We start from the raw sequence: 12,481 nt of genomic DNA, 5'->3' as shown, positions 1-12,481 counted from the left end.
AGGACATAGTATCGTAACATATCTTCAAAGGTCTAAATGGTATGCTCAGATCGTCCATCTATCTGAGGGTGAAAGGCGATGCTAAGTCTCAATTCAGTACCCAAGACGCTTTGCAAGCCTCCCCATAGTTTAGAGACAAACTTAGCATAACGATCAAAAACAATGGAGCGTGTCACTCCATGCAAACGCACTATCTCGCGTATATAGAGCGGGACCAAATCATTGGCTGAATTGGTGGACCAGATAAGAAGGAAGTGCGTCACCTTACTAAGGCGATCCACCACGACCCAGATAGCATCTTTTCCTCATGGTGTACGAGGTAGTTCGATAACAAAATCCATGGTGATGTCATCCCAGGGCCACTGGGGAACTTCTAGTGGTTGTAATTTCTCAGAAGGATGCTTGTGCTCAGTCTTGACCCACTGGTAAACCCCACATGAAGCCACGTACGCCACATCTACCTTCATTCTCTTCCACCAAAAGATCTTCTTTAGGTTATGGTACATCTTGTTCTTGTTCGGGTGTACCACATACGGCGTGCGATGGACCCCTCTAAGTATATTTTTCTTGACTTGAGATTCCTATGGCACACAAAGGCGACCACGAAATCGTACCGCTCCAGAAGCATCCAAAGTGAAATTTCGTACTTTCCCTTCTCCAATACGTGTTTTCACCTCCTGTATTAATTAATCATGTTGTTGTGAATGTAACACACGCTCCGGTATGGTAGACTCAACAATGACATATATCCCTACTTCTGTCATTCCCGCATAGCAGTATGAAATACCCATATATTCGAATTCCATTATCAAATAGCTCGAGGTTGGGAGAACATTTTTGCGGCTCAAAACATCGGTCACCATATTAACTTTACCTGGCTTGTATAAGATATTAAGGTCAACGTACTTGATCAACTATAACTATCTTCTTTGCTTTAAATTAAAATCCTTCTGAGTGAAGATATACTTCAAACTCTTATAATCAGTAAACATGTTATATAACTCCTCGTACAAAGTACCTCTATATTTCCAAGACAAACACCACGACAACAAATTTCAAATTATATGTAAAATAGTTTTCTTCGTACCCTTTCAACTATCTCAGATATATATGCAACTACTTTTCATTTTGCAGGAGGACACATCCAAGTTCTACCAGGGAGGCAGCTCCCATTCTTATCTTCTCTCGCGCGCTTGGACACCCCGCCTTTCCCCACACGCCCCAAGCCCTAGGAGCCCACGCCGCCACCGATGTCTCCCTCCCCGCGCCACTCGGAGTTCGCCGCCGCCGCGCCTACGTGCCGCTTCGCCGAGCCGTGGGTCCTCTTGTTTCTCGTCCGGGTTCCAAACCCTAACGAACGGGCCATGGGGAAGGAACGCGGTGACCTCTCCGCCGAGGAACGCCTCCGCGTGGTCGCGGCGCATGCGGTCCACGGCGATGGCTTGTGACGCCCCCGCCCCCTTGCCGTCACGTCTCCATCCACCCCTCTCGGATGTACACCGCCGCCTCCTTCCCCAAATGCCAAGCCCTAGCGATGGAGCGCGCGGGCGAGCTATCGGGAAGGAGAACACTCCGACGGAGAGCCCACCACTCCGCGCCGCTTCGCCGTAACGGAGGGGCTCTGGGAAAGGCGGCGACCTCTCCGCCGAGGGACGCCTCCGCCACCTTGCCGTGACGTCTCCATGGTACGTTTTGGAATCCCTTTCGAACCGTAGTTGTTGAGGTCATGCGATTTGAGTGGTGAATTCATTATGGTGGTGTTCGGTTTCGATAGGGATGGTTGTTTGGCTCGAAATCATGCTTTAATTCGATGTCTATGATGTGATTCGTGTAACCTGCAGTAGTGGTGGGCTGCCGAATAGGCTATGGTTGTGTGTTAGGGTTCGAATTGGTAAGGACAGTTTTAGGGTTTTCATGAGGCGATATGCTAGGCCAATATCTTTCTCCCGTTTCACGTTGTATTCAAAGTTCTGTAATGTTCTCGTGAGTCCGAGTTGACTTGTGATGCCGAATTTGTTGTGGGTACTTTTGTGCTGACAGTGTTCTGCCTGTCTGAACACTGTCAATCAACCTTAAAATTTTGTAAATTGAAACTTGTAGTGCTAAATGGCTCATTTACAACCTTGAACCTTTTGTGATTTAATGCATAGAATAATGAAGGTTTTATGAGTTTAACTAAGGCTACCTTTTTCTCCCATCTGTGATTCTAATGTTTTTCAGTAGTCAGTACATTCAGGAGCATTTTGTGCCATGCGGTAGCAATGTCTCCATCTCTGTCACGTGCGATGATGCCTTTACCTTTCTGACAAAATTAACAAAAACAATTGACATTAAATTTGTAGATGGCAAAATTGTGAAAAGCCAGTGTACTTGGTTGTAACACTAGTTGCTTGAACTATTGGAGTGACACCATTTATGAAGTAACGAAGTGGCACCCATTCAGGAATCTCATAGAAAGACTACTCTAAGTGATGTCATATTTTCTTTCTTATTTTTCTATATTGCAAAATAAGTTTTGCAGCGTGCATGTATTTCAAATGAGTTTGACAGCAAGTATGTCTGTATCGTGCTTCCGAGAAAATGCTGCATCATTGTGTCCATGTTAAGTACACAACAAAATTGTGTTTTATGAAAACTACAAAATAGTGTCTTGATGGCTTCACCTTCTTTTTTCTTCATTTTTTGCTTTTTGATGCCACTGCTGTTATAACAATAAGTTATTTGATCATGCACTATTTCCTTGATTTTCTGCCATTGAATACTTCATAGAAAGGATGACAGACTGACCCCTCTTTTGGTTGTTTTAGCCTTTTAGGTATAAGAATTATTCTGCTATTTGTAATTTTGCGTTTTGCAGCTTGTGTTATTCAAAGCATTGTGGATATCAGCTCATGTTGAATTTTAGCAACTCTGGAGGTTTAGTCAATGGCTTGTCACTTTTTGATGTTTGCTAAAATTTTCTTTTTTGACTGTTATCAATATCTTTTTTGGGGGTGAGGGAGTAGACTGATGTTACCAATTGAGTGGAGGGTGGTGATTGGTGGCCACTGGCCAGTTGGTCAATTTGGGTAATGTCTTATGTGGGGGTATCAATCTCCCTTCCCTTTGTTCTGTCATGGGAAGAATTTTATTGCCTTATGATCTGGTACTTCATATTTTAGTTTGATTCAAATGTTTGTTCAGTTCATTCAGGTGGAACATTTCCTGCCATGCACCTATCATCATTTGAAAAAAGCAACACATACCAATCAGTCACTGACCAGTGACCAGCAACTATTAACCTATTATTCTCTTTACTGTATAATGAAATAACGATATTCCTTTTCTTCCAGGTGAACATAGAAGCCCAGGTGTCAACTGTTGGGATGTTAGAGATCACAGATGTCGATAAGTAACTATTTACATGGATGCCCTTGCCAGGCTATAGTGCTTCTGATAAGGTAGGTCTGTCCATCCCCAGTCTGCAGATGATCTGTAGATTATCATTTAACACCTCATTTTTAATACCCCATGTTCAGATAGTTCATAGAATATGGATATTGTGCATGAACGGATGCTTATAAATGCAACACTTGTTGTTACCTATTTTTTTACTTGCAAACTTACAAAGTTGCACCAGTACTTGTCTATCTGAGTTGCAAACTTGAACCAGTACTTACCCATCTGAGTTTCCTTTTGCGCTGTAAATCATTCTATGTAGCCAAGTTTTCCCTATTTGGTCTAAATTCTGCTATTGACTCTAGCATAAACTCCAAGTTATTGCTGTAGTCATTAGCTATTTTTTATTGGTATTTTATTTCCATTGATATTTTCTTCTTTGATGAATTGAAGTCAGAGAATATCTCTACCTTTAATGCTTGTAGTTCCAGTTTGGCTCCGAAAAGTCCTCAACTCTTGAAATTTGTCCAAAAGAGCTTTCCTTTGAAATATATGCTTCTACATGGGCCTTTGTCAGGTGGGGCGGCTAATCTTTCGGTTGGCCTCAGTACTTGTGACTCGAAAGTTGTTTAATTTGGCCGAACATGGAATTGAATGGTTTTAATTCAACTGTTGAAAGATTGTAGTTTGAAAGGAACCCAGCCCTAAAAGTTGGCCTTATACCTGCATAATTCCATGGAGGCATTTACAAATGTAGTTTTAGCTGTCTGATTGTATTTGATACTGAAATCCATGACAGCGTAGATCACTGTATAACATAGCAGCCCCCAGACATGTTAAAGATAAAAGATTTGTGATAAGAGCTGGATATTTCAGTTTGAATATAGCCTCCAAATCCAGTTGGGATGTTAGCTGCAAAAGTCTATCTGTAGTTGCCAAGCCAGCTACAGCAAATATAATTGTGTAACATTGTTCAATGATACCACAGAATGAACCACTCCTGATTTACTTTCTGTGTGCATTTGTTTTGACCAAATCTTTTGTTATCATGTATGGTCAGTGCTGCATGGTATTTATCATAATATTTGATCGACACGCAGCAGCTGATGCTTCCAGTTGCAGGTCATTGGATTATACTGATGCCTGGTCATGGTCTGTTCCTCTGTTGTCTGGTAAAAGGAAAGCCAAATCCCTGAAGGACGTGGGGCGATGGATTCAGGTACGAAGAGAATTAATAATCTATGACCGCACTTGCCTTATTGTTGCTTATGGAATCTTAGATGACTAGGCTAGAATGCTAGATTGGTAGTGTTTATCGGATATACTTCTTGCTCCAATTCATATTTCTGAAATACGTTGTTTTTGACCTTTCGTTTCTACTTTTTTGGGCATAAGCTCATGTAATGTTCTGATGCCAGGTGGGTTGCCGTTACTGCCAGCACGTCAGGAACAGCCATGCACTTGCAATCCAACCACAACCTAAGAATGGCGTGATTTTTTTAACGTTGCTTGTATAACAGATGGAAGACTGTCGATAGGGGAGTGAATGCTGATTGATTGCAACATGAGGCCTCAATGGCACCGCATTGACGCCTCACTAGTGATTTAGCATTATTCCTGCTACTACTTTAGCCGGTTTTAGCTTGCGGCTCGTTGTGTAACTATTCAGGTCCAGAGCGTAAACATATAAGCCGTACATTACCGTCTTATAGTGAAACTTTCCTTTTATTCAGTGGAGACTTATATGCATACCTCGAATGCTAGACAACACAATCCAACATAAAGAAATGGACTGTCTGGGCCGCCGTTGAAGCCCAATAAGACATACGAAGTCGGTCTGAAGTGTAGTCTGCTAAGCCCTTCTTTGCTGCCCACTAAGGCCTACTCTTGAAGATGGCCCATTAATATGTTGGGCTGCATAAGCCCAATACCCATCACATGAGGCCCATTAAAGCGCAGTTCTATGAGCTACAATTGCAGGCCCAACTTGGCCCAATACTGGCCTTGTAAGCCATATTGATCATATTGGGCTTCTTTTGCCCATTATAAGCCCATGCATTACATATTGGGCTTTTTTAGGCCCATATATTTTGGCCCAAGTATTTTTATGCTGGACCAACCAACAACCTCTGGCCCATTTATGATTATATTGCTCCTTAAGCCCATTTAGGGGATATTGAGCTTTTGAAACCCATAGTTGAGTAAATTATTATGCTTTTAAAGCCTATTCCTGAATGTTTGCGTTAACAATGTAGCATAGAATCTGGCAGTGTCAATCACAGATTAACTTAGGTTGTGATTTTTTTAACCCATAGTTATTTATCGTACAGGTGTCGCAACGTTATAGCTCAGGTTCGGGCTTCGCAACTAATTAATGAGACTCAAGGACCACATGATTCCGAAACGACAACGACCTTAGGAGACCAAGCGCATGCAGACTCTATGTTTACTGCAAACACACAAAGGCAAAAACAAAACAAGCATGAGGCTGCCACGCAGAGCCACGAGCAATATAGTTAACGGCCCATTACGAACTGATTACAGACCAAAGATGGCCGAATTAAATGTAGTAACCCCAACCCAGCACATACTAATAAGGAATCCTACTAATAATAAAATCAAAAGCACCCACCCCAAATGGAGATTCCTGCTCTTTCACATTCACCAATAGGCCCAGCCAGTAAGCACTCATCCAACACGATCCACGCACATTATTCCTGCAAACATCACTCCGTGGTACGGTTAAAATCTGCTGGAAAAAGATTTCGGAGTAACGCAGACACAGAATATAAGGTTAAAGACGAAAAGAACAGCACGCAGCAAATTACAAGATTATTTTACATTAGAAAAGGCATGCAAAAAGTATAACCCACTGAGCAATCGGAGGAACATGCATAACCCACTGACCCACAGCTTAGACGTTAGAACAGCGCGGATTAGAACAACAGGGCAATCCATCTTTGCTGATAATGGTACCTTAGGCCTAAATGAATAAATATGCAATACATGAGCTAAGATAACAGTTTGTCTTCATCAAACAGTGATTTGGGACAAATTCAAGAGCAAACACGATTATATATTTAAAAAGTGTTGCTTATAGTAATAAAAATCATGAAAATAACATTGATTACAGTACTAGCCATGGTACACAATGTAAAATTTGGGTCCCATATAATGTAAAGTAGACTGAGATGGCAAGAGCAATTTGTGCCTGCATCGGAACAATGTTAATAATAGTGACACAAGTCCTAGTGATTCCCCATGGCCCATCCCTCAATTATACTGAAGCCCCAAAATACTAGTTTCTCTGTTTGCCCCCAAAAATACAAGTTCATTTCTTTTACCCCCAAATGAAAGTGTAGGCAAACCAATGGAGCATTAAAAATGGTTGGCGGCATGCTCTATTGCCCGTCGTGCCTGATTGCTTTCCCAACCTAGCACAGTTTTGATATAAAACCAGTAACTCAGATTCAGATTTCAGAACTCAGAAGTGATGTTCTGCAGCATTAGATGGGTGCAAAGATCATGTGTTCACCACAATAAGTTTATTCACTCCAAACTAAAATCAAAATATCAGTGGCATATAATGGGTTTATTGAACTAGCAAAACTGAAAATGAACAGAACAGAGGATTTTTGTTCTTTCAGATATCAGTACCACTTTTAAGAACACTGATTATAATCAACAACCACAAAAATGTTGTCTCGAGCAAGTTGGGGTAGACTAGAACACTAATTATAATCAAGCCAAATGAAAACTATATTAACATATAGAAAGATCTATGCTGACTTCAACCAGAATTTAAAAGGTTTGCATTAGGAGTTAGTTGTACCAAATACCACACCTATCTTTCTACATAAATTATGGCATAGCAAGATTGATATGTAAAATGCATTCTCTTCAAATAGTTTGTCTCTGCAACAAACCTGACTAGACAAGTGTAGCCTGTATATACAGGCTAAAACCTAGCAGTACATAAGAAGCAAACATGACATTTGGAGAGGGTTTCGACCTAGGTATCCAAGTTAACAGACAATCAATAAGGTCGTTTTTTAAGACATGAAAGCTTGTTTGGTCAGGGAGCAAAAGACAGAATCAGGACAGAGGGGCATGAATGAAACAAGTAATACAAACACAGCACACTCATGACATCAAATCTAATAAATATTGAATGAGCACAGACCAACTGCCATTATGTGCGAATTAGAATGAACTGATCCAAGTAGACCTACGATGCCTGTGGATAGATAAACAAAAAATAAAGGAAGAAAAGAATTTAAAAGGAGTTGTTTATTGTAGGTGTTAGATTACCTGACACATAGAATGATAAAAATACGAATTTATCGCAAGTGAAGACATCAGAATCCCTGCTAACTTATAGGTTCTTAATGAAGGAGATGATCAGCTCACTACCATGCATGTTGATCCCTTTAGATGTTCCTGTGTAGGAATTCAACATGCATTATGATTTCCGATACGTACAAGAAAGCATATCTCGAATATTTGGAAAAAATTAACTAGTCAACTTCTAAAGATGAAAATAAAAGTTTGGCAGATGTATATTCATAAACATATTACGAGCATGAGACAACAAAAGGTAAGTTAAATAAAGATTCGAGTATCTCTTCCCTTTCAGTTATCATAGGAGAAGATTCTAAAGTCATCAATGCTTTAGGGAAATCAAAGACTCAGGGTGACATAAACATAGTGCTGAGAATACTGTTCACAAAAAAAACTATTATAGATCAGAAAACGTATAGATCTTGTAGAGGGTCATCACCAGAGGGAGATAGACTACAAACTGGGACAAGAGAACTTTAGGGAAAGAGTCAATATATTTCTAACAACCATTTAATAAAACATACTTGAGAAACCAATTGAAAGTATTTAAGATGTACACATCTACTCTCTGAGAACCGAGTGATAGCTCTATGGTAGAGCCTCAAGTTGAGAGGTGGGCTCGAAGCCAAGGTAATGCCTTCTCCCTGTGGTCGAGGTTTTTTTACACATCTACTCATGCTTGTTATCACATCTACATGGGTTGCAGGGTTTGTTTACACATCTACCCTTGAATAGCAATGGGTTTGTTTACACATTGTCACTCTCTGTCTCTGCCCTACGTCCTGTTCTGTCTTCTGTGTCTTGTTGGTTCTTCCTCTTTCCTCTTGCTGCTTCCCCACCAATCTACTCCATTCTACAATTCCTACCTCACCTACCCTTCGCAAAGTTAGACCATAACACACCTACATAAAACACTATCTGAATTGGCAAACTCGCTACCAGTCACCACCCACCACCCTTCACTCGACTAAAAACATCAGTCTTCTTCGAACCCCCCAAAAAATTGATATAATCAGTCAATTAAACATTGCCATATTTGGGTGGACATGAAAAATGGCCAGCCATTGGCTAACATCTAGAGTTTCTATTTTTTTGTCATGTTTAGCTAAGACCAAATATCCTTTGAATAACACAAAAGCTGCAACATACAAAATTAAAAATGTACCCAAAACATTCAGAAAGGGGCCCTATATCACTCCTTTTATGAAGAACATAGCATCTAAAAGCAGAGAAGCATGGAAATAGTGCAAGATCAACATAAGTAGAAAGAATCACATGGTCAGAAATAAGTAATTGAGTCATAACAGCAGCAGCAACAAAAGGTGAAACAAGAAAAGATAAAAGAGACAACTAGCAGTGAATTCATCAAGGCATGGTTATTTGAGTGTACTCTACATGAAGTTTTCATAAAAGTATAATACAATTTTGTTGTGTACTTTACATGGAAGTACACAAGTGCTGCAGTACTTCCTGTGAAGCACAATATAAACATTCTGCCGAACTCAATTGCAATACATGCATGCTGTTAAATTCATTTTGCAACAAAAGTAAACAGTAATAGAAATATGACATTTATGAGAGCAGTCTTGCAATAAGATTCCTAAACGATGCTACTCCAGTAGTTCAACACCGCACCATGCGCTCGCCGCTGATTGCGCCCGTCCTTGACCCCTAGCGAGTACAACCTACCTCGCGTCACCCGCGGCGGATCTCGAGCCACTCCATCATGTCCGCGCTATGCACCAGATGCGGCCACAGACAACAACAGCGGAGCGCAAACACGGTCGAGGCGGCACCATGAGCGTGCTGCCTGGGCAAACCACGGGCTCGAAGGTTCATAGGGTCCACCCACCGAGAGCACCACCAGCTGGCTCCCCACCGCCGCACATTGCTACTGCTGCTGCTCAGTCATCATATTTTGCGTTTGTGGATTGAAATCGACATCGCATTTGGGAGTTCTTTTTTTGTTGGTTTTGGATTTTTTTTGTGCCGAATTGCGGATGTCTACTCCTAACACTGCTGCACGAAGCCTGATCTGACATTGTATTTGGGGCTCATAATGATGGATGGATGCTTTGTCTTCCTTTCTGCTCATGGTCGTACACTTCTGCCCAATTGAATCAAGATGAGAGTTTGGTGGTCCGTGTGTCATCGTGGATCGTTTGAGAGAGCCGCGGTGATTGAGATTTTCTCACTGGCGAGGGGTGCCCTCGGGTGGCAGCGTGCTCCTCTGTAGGGTAGAGGAAGAGTTGGGAGGAAGAAATGAGGAGAGGATGACACATGGGGCCCAACGGTAAGAAAGAGAAGGAGAGGACAAAGAAAGAAGGGACAGAATGACATGTGGGCCTGATGGAATATTCCGAATGGTTAATCCTGTGGTGAATGGCATTCAAGGGATTAACAAATCAGCGCAATGAAACTAACAAGGGCATAAATGTCTTTGCACTACTATTTCACGGATTGACTCACGGAATTTGGTCGACAATGGCAAATAAGGACAAGGTTTGCAGACCCGATGGCATAGACCAGATTAGCCAATTTGTGATGGCATTTTTTGGATTAGGGACATATGCAATGGCAAATAAAAAATTGTCCCATATTATTCAACCACACAATGAAAGTTATTGTAATGCCATAATGCCCAAATATACAATAGCCTAAAGCCTGCAACCATGTAAAAATGGGTTATACTACAACTGGGAGGTGTCCTGTGTTTAAGGTAGCCCAGCTGCCATGTACAAAAACCACTACTCTGCAGAAGCACTTGTGGTGTGATATTCTCATCAACCACTATTGGAACATTGAATACATTAGTGTAAAGTGTAAACCTATAGAAAAAAGGTTGTTGCTCAGCGACACTTGGTTCTGCTCGTGAAAAGTTTTATGCATCCATTCTAGGTTAAATTAGTGGCATAGAGATTTCAGTATCACTGTCGTATCCGGGCTCACAATCAGAATTACATGATCTAGTTTTCTGCTCCAGCTAGCCTTCATCATTCATCTATTTCGCATTCCAAGTCTAGTATATAATTATAAAACTAAATGGTGAGTGGCAAAGCCAGACGTCCAGAAATAAGATCACGTTGTGCAACCAACATAAAGGATAAACTCTTACACACTGCACAACGCACAAAGAGCACGAATAAACGTGTTTGTCCACGCGTATACAAAATCACATAAAAATAATTAATTAATCTCGATATTTTTCTAAATATATACAAAATCTATTAATGCCATCCAGAGAATGGACAACAAAATTCAGTCAGGCAGGCACAATTTGCAGCTGCAAGGTTGTTTCAAATAGGCAAATACCATATTACCATATGCCCCTAAACCGTTCCAACAGACAATCCCAACCTATTCCATTCCAGAAAGCAATAGCAAGCACAGCGCTAACCTGAACTAACGAGATTGTGCCTAAGAAACTGCTTCATGGAAACCCTAACACATTCGAACCCTAATACAACCACCACAGGTAATTCAGCACCCCACAGCAATCGCAGGTTACACAACTTTTAAAACACGATTGGGAAACAAACAATCAGCCCTACCAAAACCTAACACCACGACACGAATTCACCACATCACATGAGCACAAGTGCACAACAAGTAGGGCTCGAAACAAACAGGCATCCCGAAACATACCGGTGGAGGGGGACGTCACTTACAAGACGGTGGAGGCGTCGCACGCCGTCGCCGTGATCCTCCTACTGCGCCGCGACCACGCGGAGGCGCGCCCCCCGGCTGAGACCTCGCCGCCTGCCTTCCCATGGCCCGCCCCTTCGTTAGGGTTCGGAGCCTCGAGGAGGGACGAGAGGACCTGCGCAGCGGCACGGGAAGAGGAGGGGGCGAGCTCCCGCGGTGCGGGGACGCCCGGGAGGGAGTCTCTCATTCCAGGCCGACCGATCCATTGCTAGGGCTTGCGGCGTGGGGAGGGAGGCGGCGGCCGCGAGAGCGGGAGGAGTCGTGGTAGCGTACAGGCGACGCTTCGATTCGATTTGGAGCCTGGCTGTGGGCCCCTCGAATTGGCACGAGATTTTTGCCGGTTGATTCTGTCCGCAACTCCTCCGCAGGTCAGCGTAAAAAAAAAAAGAAAAAAAAAACCCTCCTCCGCACTGAACAACGCTGACCCGTTTTTTTAAAAACCAGTACAGGATGGTAACGGTACAATACCCGTACATGCGAGCTATATAAATATATGCCTATAGACAGAAGCTATCTAAATTAATTTATGCCTGTACATATTACCTGTTAGACTGTCTCCAACAATATTCCCTTCATTTCGTTCCCTTCTCGATTCCCTTCCCCATTTTTATTCCCTTTATTTCCTCTTATCTCCAACAGCTTCCCTTCGAGTGGAATCGCGAAGGGAAAGGAGAGAGAATCCCGTGCTAGAGGAAATGACCCTGGGAATCCCTTCGCGACGAGAACCGCGAAGGGAATCCGTTGGAGCGCTGAAGGGAACAAAAATTCCATCGTGAAGGGATTTTAGCCCCTGAAAGAAAACCGTTGGACACAGTCTTACAGATAAAAACTGAAACACGTACTTATCACTCGTAAACACACCTATATACCTGTAAATATAGTAACTCATCATATCAACAATTTAAATATGCATCTAAACTAAAGATAATTAACTTACAAATATCTCATATATTGACATATATATCATATATAGCAAATAGCCAAATAGCATGCATATCTCATATTCTCATTGCTCATTAGTGCATTACCAGTTGGCCACAGTTCACACATGACACAT

General features: G+C 42.0%; 1 protein-coding gene and 1 long non-coding RNA gene across 4 annotated transcripts; one reads left to right on the top strand and one right to left on the bottom strand.

The window, feature by feature from the left end:
- Nucleotides 1-1,142: 1,142 nt before the first annotated feature.
- LOC133883710 (uncharacterized) lies at nt 1,143-5,098 on the top strand. Its single transcript, XR_009902950.1, has 4 exons — nt 1,143-1,685; nt 3,333-3,440; nt 4,501-4,597; nt 4,797-5,098. It is a non-coding gene; the product is annotated as an uncharacterized LOC133883710 (long non-coding RNA).
- A 725-nt stretch (nt 5,099-5,823) lies between these two features.
- Nucleotides 5,824-11,746, bottom strand: LOC133931256 (uncharacterized). 3 transcript variants are annotated; one of them, XR_009911865.1, is made up of 3 exons: nt 11,365-11,746; nt 7,690-7,818; nt 5,824-6,095 (listed from the first exon to the last, which is right to left on the bottom strand). XR_009911865.1 is itself a non-coding variant. In XM_062378104.1 (2 exons), exons 1-2 carry the CDS (start codon nt 11,609-11,611, stop codon nt 5,969-5,971), a joined length of 351 nt encoding a protein of 116 aa, XP_062234088.1. In that variant the 5' UTR covers nt 11,612-11,738; the 3' UTR covers nt 5,824-5,968. The 3 variants fall into 3 exon arrangements, 1 of the variants encoding a protein (XP_062234088.1); XR_009911864.1 differs by having other exon boundaries at nt 11,388-11,745; XM_062378104.1 differs by lacking the exon at nt 7,690-7,818 and having other exon boundaries at nt 11,388-11,738.
- Between the last annotated feature and the right edge of the window lie 735 nt (nt 11,747-12,481).

The sequence above is a fragment of the Phragmites australis genome, chromosome 10 (assembly GCF_958298935.1).
Source record: "Phragmites australis chromosome 10, lpPhrAust1.1, whole genome shotgun sequence".
NCBI classification, from domain to species: Eukaryota; Viridiplantae; Streptophyta; class Magnoliopsida; order Poales; family Poaceae; genus Phragmites; species Phragmites australis.
This window is presented reverse-complemented; position numbering and strand designations above follow the sequence as displayed.